At 47.7% G+C, this 8,276-nt stretch overlaps 1 protein-coding gene and 1 long non-coding RNA gene across 4 annotated transcripts; both read left to right on the forward strand.

Annotated features, from left to right (window-relative positions):
* The first annotated feature begins 882 nt into the window (after positions 1 to 882).
* LOC311351475 lies at positions 883 to 1,857 on the forward strand. Its single transcript, XR_014636738.1, has 3 exons — positions 883 to 1,112; positions 1,232 to 1,297; positions 1,657 to 1,857. It is a non-coding gene; the product is annotated as an uncharacterized lncRNA (long non-coding RNA).
* A 3,123-nt stretch (positions 1,858 to 4,980) lies between these two features.
* On the forward strand, positions 4,981 to 6,735 carry LOC311351538 (uncharacterized protein). 3 transcript variants are annotated; one of them, XM_084471686.1, is made up of 5 exons: positions 4,981 to 5,093; positions 5,179 to 5,243; positions 5,374 to 5,687; positions 5,955 to 6,019; positions 6,675 to 6,735. In XM_084471686.1, the coding sequence occupies exons 1-4, from the start codon at positions 4,983 to 4,985 to the stop codon at positions 5,957 to 5,959; spliced, it is 495 nt and encodes a 164-aa protein (XP_084327812.1). In that variant the 5' UTR covers positions 4,981 to 4,982; the 3' UTR covers positions 5,960 to 6,019; positions 6,675 to 6,735. The 3 variants fall into 3 exon arrangements, with proteins under 3 accessions (XP_084327812.1, XP_084327814.1, XP_084327813.1); XM_084471688.1 differs by having other exon boundaries at positions 5,392 to 5,687; XM_084471687.1 differs by having other exon boundaries at positions 5,955 to 6,033; positions 6,675 to 6,728.
* The last annotated feature ends 1,541 nt before the right edge of the window (positions 6,736 to 8,276 follow it).

Below are 8,276 nucleotides of genomic sequence, written 5' to 3' on the forward strand. Positions count from 1 at the left end.
TTATGTTATTAAACTATTTGAACAATAATCCCCCCCACAAGCCTGTCCACCCACAGTCCATTGGCCCTGGGTAGACTAGCCGACAGCCTGCCCTGTGCCATAACCAATCGGAGGAGAGCCCTCCCAACCAATCGGAGTTGAAAAAGGCGGTACTTGCCCCTACCATCCTACGAAAAAAAGATTTGCCTGCGGTTGCACCATAGACCTCTGAAGAATAAGTCCCGCCTCCAAGGCTCCCGGTTCCTTCGGTCAAATGTCTATGGGAAATAACGTGGGGTTTTTGAATGATTGTACATAGCAAACTCTGTAGGTGGCGAAAAAGTAAAAGCTGCGTCACGTTTTGAACTACACACATTTTCCATCTAGTTTCGACTGGCTTTTTGGATTGTCGGTGCCGTTAAAGTAGTAAACGATTATAAATGCTATTTTAACGGCACCGACAATCATTCATTCAAAAACCCCATGTTATTTCCCATAGACATTTGACCGAGGGAACCGGAGCCTCGGAGGCGGGACTTATTCTTCAGAGGTCTATGGACCTATAGAGTGCCGAAGTCCCGCCCCTTCCGGTGGTCCCCATGGGACCTGTGAGATCGTAAAATATAAATGGTTTCAATGGAGAGGAAGTAATTATTTTCAGGTCCCAGTCTTTATATGCCCTGGATTACACATATGTTGCTTGTGGATTTAAATGACAAGAGCCTCCTCACAGCTTCACCTAGCCACACAATCTTTTTTGAAATGTATTCACCCTGGAGGCCTGTCTACACTATATATAGTGTTTCACCTTTTAAACACACAAACCCAAACACACACCCACAGTTTGTAGGCCTAACCCACACCCACCCACCCACTCCCACCGCCGCTCAACACACACACACACACACACACACACACACACACACACACACACACACACACACACACACACACACACACACACACACACACACACACACACACACACATCTATGGCGGCGCACACCTGCATGTAGTTCCGCTGATTATTCGCTGATTATTTCGCGGGTGTCGGGGCGTATCGCGCTGCGTCTCCATTGAGCCTCACTGTGCTGCTGCTGCTCGCGCTCCGTCAGCTGTTGGCTCCACCACAGGTTAGATTGAAAAAGACGCTGAGCCGTCTCCATTACACGGTTAATATTGACATGGTTAGAAACGTCCGGTTGAAGTTATAAAAGTAACTAATGATCCGTCTGGTCCTTTCGTTTTCCAGGTTGACCGTCGGGTTAATTAACGAACACTTTTTGAAGTAAAACGGCCCGCTACATCCGGACCTGCTGTGAGTAGGACACTTATTTATAATTTATCTTAATTGTTTTTTACTCTAGGCCTACTTGATAAGTTGAATAATAGTAGTTCTGGATGTATGTCGTCGTAAGCTGTTTTTAATTGAGTTAATTGATATTTTTCGCCGGGTGACGCGGCTGCAGATATTTATCAATGACTCCATGATGGAGTTGGCGGCGGAAGACGTAGGGGGGCGGGGCCATGACGTCACACAATGACTCCGCACTCGGTTACCGTCGTAGTTAGATGGGAAAAATAACTTATTTTAATAACTTATTTGGATTTATTGGATTAATCACTAATTAAAAAACACACACGCCGTAAAACTAATCTCGTTGCTCTCCTTCACAGCTCAAGAAGAAGAAACAGATTCTGTGAGTATCACGATCGAACCACGAAGAAACTGCGAACTGTAAGTCACAACATTTTCTTTTAATGCTGTGGGCTGACAGCGTTTAGTTTGAACCGGTTCTCAGGCCCTGCCCCACGTAGGCCCCGCCCCACGTAGGCCCTGCCCCGCCCCACGTAGGCCCTGCCCCGCCCCACGTAGGCCCTGCCCCGCCCCACGTAGGCCCTGCCCCGCCCCACGTAGGCCCTGCCCCTCGCTCTCTCTCTGGCCCCTCGCTCTCTCTCTGGCCCCTCGCTCTCTCTCTGGCCCCTCGCTCTCTCTCTGGCCCCTCGCTCTCTCTCTGGCCCCTCGCTCTCTCTCTGGCCCCTCGCTCTCTCTCTGGCCCCTCGCTCTCTCTCTGGCCTCTCTCGCTCTCTCTCTGGCCTCTCTCGCTCTCTCTCTGGCCTCTCTCTCTGGCCTCTCTCTCTCTCTCTCTCTCTGGCCTCTCTCTCTCTCTCTCTCTCTGGCCTCTCTCTCTCTCTCTCTCTCTCTCTCTCTCTCTCTCTCTCTCTCTCTCTCTCTCTCTCTCTCTCTCTCTCTCTCTCTCTCTCTCTCTCTCTCTCTCTCTCTCTCTCTCTCTCTCTCTCTCTCTCTCTCTCTCTCTCTCTCTCTCTCATTCGTCCCTAGAAGATACTTTATCCGTCCACTTTCCTACTACATTCCTCATCATTGCATCACATCCCATGTGTGTTGTCCTACTGATAAGGGTGTGTGACTGACTGACCGGAGATGCATGCGAGGGTTCTGCGCTGTTTGAGGCCTTCAGTTGTGTAGACGTTCCCCCTCAGGGGAACCTAGTGTTTAAGAGGCCGTCGTCACGTCAGTTACATGAACTGGAACGTCCTTCAGGATGGAGACAGGGACTCCTCAAGGAGACACACCAGGGGGCGAGATGTGAGGGCTGTCCCTCTCAGCAACTAGAACCCAACCTGGTTCCTGCACCGGAGAACCACGGAGCACGTTCCAACGTTTCCCTCCGTACGCTTTGAAGCCCTAGCCCCCCCACCACTGGTCTCTCCATCAAACCCTCCACTGGTCTCTCCTCTCTCAAAGACCTACAAACCCACCACTGGTCTCTCCGTCAAACCCACCACTGGTTTCTCTTCTCTCAAAGACCTACAAACCCACCACTGGTCTCTCCGTCAAACCCACCACTGGTTTCTCTTCTCTCAAAGACCTACAAACCCACCACTGGTTTCTCCTCTCAAAGACCTACAAACCCTCCACTGGTCTCTCGTCTCTGCGGGGCGATGGCCTCCGTCGCCCCCGGTCGATCGAAAGGGAGTCGGGTTCAGATTCCCAAATCTGGAGAGGCGGAGATAGGCGCCGTGAGGCGTCCAGTGCGGTAACGCAAACAACCCCGGAGAAGCTGGCGGGAGCCCCGGGAAGAGTTCTTTTCTTTGAAGGGCAGGGCGCAAAGACCTACAAACCCAGCACTGGTATCTCGTCTCTCAAAGACCTACAAACCCAACACTGGTCTCTCCGTCAATCCCGCCACTGGTCTCGTCTCAAAGACCTACAAACCCAGTGCTGGTCTCTCTGTCAAAACCTCCGCTGGTCTCTACTCTCTCAAGGACCTAAAAACCCACCACTGGTCTCTCAAAGACCTACAAAATTACTGGTCTCTCCATCAAACCCAGCACTGGTCTCTCCGTCTAACCCTCGACTGGTCTCTCAAAGACCTACAAACCCAGCGCTGGTCTCTCCGTCAAAACCTCCATTGGTCTCGTCTCTCAAAGACCTACAAAGCCACCGCTGGTCTCTGTCAAAACCTCCACTGGTCTCTCCTCTCTCAAAGACCTACAAACCCACCACTGGTCTCTCCTCTCTCAAAGACCTACAAACCCTCCACTGGTCTCTCCTCTCGTTTGACTTTGTATTCCTTTGAGTATTGTCATTGTGTAAATACACAACTAATACACATCTAATAACTGAAAATAAAGAAGTGTGATCTTTAACCTGGTACTGGTCAATCTTTGCATGTCATGGGGTACTAAGTGTGAGGGGCAATCTTTGCATGGCATGGGGCACTACTTCATGTGAGGGGCAATATTTAACCTGGCATGGGGTACTAAGTGTGTGCGGGACAATTGTTGACTTTGCACGGGGCATTAAGTGTGAGAGGGGTGATCTTTAACCTTGCATGTGGCACTAAGTGTGAGAGGGGCAATCGTTGCCCTGGCATGGGGCACTAAGTGTGAGAGGGGCAATCTTTAACCTGGTACTGGGCACCACATGTGTGAGGGGAAATTTTTCTACTTCTACTTGGCTTGTATTACCTGAACATTTTAATTTTCAGCTATAGGAGGATGCTACTCTTCCTGAAACACCCTTGAGTGTCATTTGGTCGGATGTTTCTGATGACTCAAGTCTGTGGCCTAAATCAAAGAGGATAACAAAGTGGGTGTTCAATACAGCAAGAGCCTGGAGCGATCTAGCATCTGGATCTCAATTCGACCTTCTACACACTGGACAGGATGACTGGAGTGTCATGCAGCTTGGACTGTAGTGTGACTGAATCATGCAAACAATGGGAAGCGACAATGGCTACTTGGTACAATGGATGATGGACTAACGGCATTCCAAATGGACAGAATCGGATGAGAAACCAACCAACTGAAGATGGAAGATGAAACATTCTGCAATGTGGCTTCCCTACCTAACCTCAACATGATGGACTGCTGGCAAGCCCTCTGGATCTCCTGTACTCCTGCCCTGAGATCCAAGTATTTCTCGGGCTGAATCGGAAACCATCTTGGAAACATCCCAACTAGCGTCCCTGTCGAGCTGCAGGTGTGCTCTTCTTCAGAAGAGGTGAAGAAAGCCTCACTGGGGCTTCAAGGTCTATGAAGAGGAACGTTGAAATGTGCGCCATGATTCTCTCCTGTAAGAGCTGGGTTGTATTCTAGTCGCCGAGAGGGGGAGCCTCACAGCCTACCCTTTGGCGTTTCTCCTTGGGGAGTCCCTGTCACGGTCTTGACGGACGTTCCAGGTCATGTAACTGATGTCACGACAGCCTTTTGAAAACTTGGTTTCTCCTGAGGGGGAACCGCTACAGAACTGTAGGCGTCAGATGGCACAGTATCCCAGCATGCATCTCTGGTCACTCAGATCACACCCTGATCAGTAAGGCAACACTCATGCAATGTGCATGCAATGTTTTAGAGAGTAAGGAAGTAGACAAGGCATGAGAACAGTTTGTTATTTTGTACCGTTGTCAGCCTTGTTTATGGGTGGGAATTATTTGCTAAATGGGGGGGATATGAAATGTTTAGTCAATTATTTGTACATGAACCAACAGCAACAAACTACTAGATCTGCTCAAGGTAAGTCTGTTGGCTGTATTTTGCAACAAGACGACCAAAGCACCCCAAGATCTCCATCGTCGTTCCAGCTCAAGGTAAGGGGCTCCTGCGGGGGGGTTGGTAGTTAGATTCGAGACCGCGATGTGCACGGGTCTATAAAGATGCTGTCTGACTTCACAGGATCTCCTGGACCAGGGTGGACCAGAGGCTGAGGACCAGCAGGTGACCAGATCCCACTGGACCAGGTATGGGTCACCAGGGTGGATGATAATAATAATAATAATTATTGTTATTATTATTATTATTATTATTATTATTATTATTATTATTATGTGGATGTGTCTAGTGCTTTTCTCGCACTTAATTATAATGTAGGGTAACTAGATCCCCTAGACCAGGCATGGGGTACCAGGCTGGACCAGAGGGTATCCAGATCCCCCTGGACCAGGAATGGGGCACCAGGCTGGACCAGAGGGTATCCAGATCCCCCTGGACCAGGAATGGGGCACCAGGCTGGACCAGAGGGTATCCAGATCCCCCTGGACCAGGAATGGGGCACCAGGCTGGACCAGAGGGTATCCAGATCCCCCTGGACCAGGAATGGGGCACCAGGCTGGACCAGAGGGTATCCAGATCCCCCTGGACCAGGAATGGGGCACCAGGCTGGACCGGAGGCTGTGGACCGGAGGGTAACCATAACCAAACACTTGACACCTGGAGGTTCTTTTTAATTATTTCAAACGATCGTAGAGGGGCTTCATTAGTTTTTCCTTCCGATTTTTCATTCTGTGAATTTTAGCCAAAGCTGTGATTTGAAGTAATTAAGGTCACATCAGCTGCTACTACTATAGTTTATCCAGCGTACATCAAGGTGGACACTAAAACTTAACAGCTGGTCACACTCACACTTGGTAACGTAACATCACCCTTTTAATGTGTGTTTGTATTGTGAACAGATTAAGCTGACGACCCACCAGGAGCGAGACGAGGACTACGATGGGACTGCTCAAGTCTTTGGAAGGTTAATACCAACAGGTTTTTTTTACATCGTTTCACCACCAAAGCTATGCTGTTAAATTCACAGAATGTTTTACTATATTCCTGAATTACAAATTCCCAAGTGTGTGCATGTTTCATGTTGAAGTTTAAAATTTGATTTGATCCAGAATTATTTAAACAAGGTGTCCAAAGAATAATAAACTACTACCACTGTGTTTCTAGTGTAGAATTCTCAAAACAAAAGTATTTTCTTCACCACAAATTATATAAACTAAAAAAATTATGGAGGAGGAGCCACCTATCTGGAGGGAGACCCGGAATCTGGTTAGCCGCCTAGCTGGACATCGTTAGCCTCCTAGCATAATGGATATAGTTAGCTTCCTAGCATAATGGATATCGTTAGCTTCATAGCATAATGGGTATTGTTAGCCTGATACATAATCAACATCACTAGCCTCAGAGTTATCTATATCATTAGCCTCATAGTATAATTGATATTGTAGCATAATTGACATTGGTAGCCCCATAGTGTAATCAACATGGTAGCCTCATAGCATAATCGACATGGCATTGGCCATGGCATGGCATGGCCTCATTGACATTGTTGGCCTATGGCTAGCAACATAGATTATGCTACGAGTCTAACGATTTGTGTTTTTCCTCTTGCAACATTTCAGTGACCCACTGACGGCACCTCGTCGGAGCTGGACGGTGGAGACTTCAGATGCAACTTCTACCCTCGCAGGACATGACTTAAGTCACGGGTTGTCAAGGGTTCCTTGTTTCTCAAGGGTTCCTTCGCGGGTTCCTCATGGTTCAGTGTTAGGGACAGAGTTAGGGTCAGATGGTCTCACGATGAACCATTGTTTTTTTTATCACATCCCAGAATTGTTTCACTGTGTGCACAGATGTTGAAATGTATACTGATGTTTTATGATATAAAATCATTTAAAATGACCCGGTTGTGTGGCTTGTTGTATGGTAATTTTTATTATACACATGCATGTTACCCTAATGAGGTAAGGTTACCTCTCCCCTCCCCTATATCCTAACCTCCCCCCTCCCATATCCTCTCCCAACCTCCCTCCCCTATACCCTAACCTCCCCCTCTATACCCTGACCTCTGTCCTCCCCCCCCATACACCCTTACCTCCCCCTCCCCTCCCCCCTCCTTTACTCATACCTCCCCCTCCTCTAACCCTAACCTCTCCCCTCCCCTATACCCTAACCGCCCGCCTCCCTTACCCTCACCCCCAACCTTACCCTTATCCTCATCCTCACCCTTATCCCTAACCCTAAACCTAACCTTAACCATAGCAGCGAATATTAAGCCAGTAAAAGCACGTATGATATTAGCTAACTAGACAATCAGATGGACAGTGGCTATACAGTATAGCTAGTCTAGCTTTCCAACCCAATTTTGTGTAGCCCACCTTTGTGAAATGTGTGATAAACAGGAAAAGGTCCTGCCACACTTACCTGACAACTGGAATGGGGTATTTTTTGGGATTACTGTTGAACTATTGTGTTCACCCGGCTATGAACTGAGACTTGATGAATCAAATTATCAATAACATTTCTTGCCTTTTCTCTCTATAGTGTAACACTATATAGTACCATTGATACACTTAATACTAACCATCATGAAACGTATAGCAATACTAACCCACTCTATATATCTCTCTCTTCCCCCTTACCTCACTTGTGAGGTAAACCATTACCAGTCATTAGCCATCCTTGTATTTGGCCCTCATCGCACCTGAAGTCCCATCCCTATGACTGCCTGTTGCTGTCCCCTTGACCGGATTCCTGGCCTGCGCTGCCTAGCGATCCACTACTGCCCTATGACAATTCATCCCTACACTAGACTATTTGAACTTTCTGACACTAAATGGGATTCATGCATTATCATACTGGTAAGGTAACCATCCCACCTCTTTGTAACATACACCCCAGGTGGCTCTAAACACCATGTTCTATTCTCTACACCTAACTAACCTATTCATTTATCATGTATACAAACCTCACTGCCCTGTAACTGACCCTAGCAGATGAGTCAGGCCCTCGGGTCGTGAATCTGCTCGAGGTTTCTTCCTATATGTATCTCCAATTCTAGGGAGTTTTTCCTCGCCCCTGTTACTCATGGGCTCTCTCTGAATGTTCAATACTCTGTAAAGCGCCGTGAGACGTGTAATGTTTTGGCACTCTATAAATTGAATTGAATGTTAACTTGTGTATAATTCCCAATTTTTATTGATATATTTGCACTTTTAATCTTG

The sequence above is a fragment of the Micromesistius poutassou genome, assembly GCF_964030765.1.
Source record: "Micromesistius poutassou genome assembly, chromosome: 8".
In the NCBI taxonomy this organism is placed as follows: Eukaryota; Metazoa; Chordata; class Actinopteri; order Gadiformes; family Gadidae; genus Micromesistius; species Micromesistius poutassou.

Coding starts and splice junctions, on each gene's coding strand:
- LOC311351538 (XM_084471686.1), top strand. CDS start 4,983: ATGAACCAACAGCAACAAACTACTAGATCTGCTCAAGGTAAGTCTGTT. Junction 5,094..5,178: donor CATCGTCGTTCCAGCTCAAG/GTAAGGGGCTCC, acceptor CTGACTTCACAG/GATCTCCTGGACCAGGGTGG. Junction 5,244..5,373: donor ACCAGATCCCACTGGACCAG/GTATGGGTCACC, acceptor ATTATAATGTAG/GGTAACTAGATCCCCTAGAC.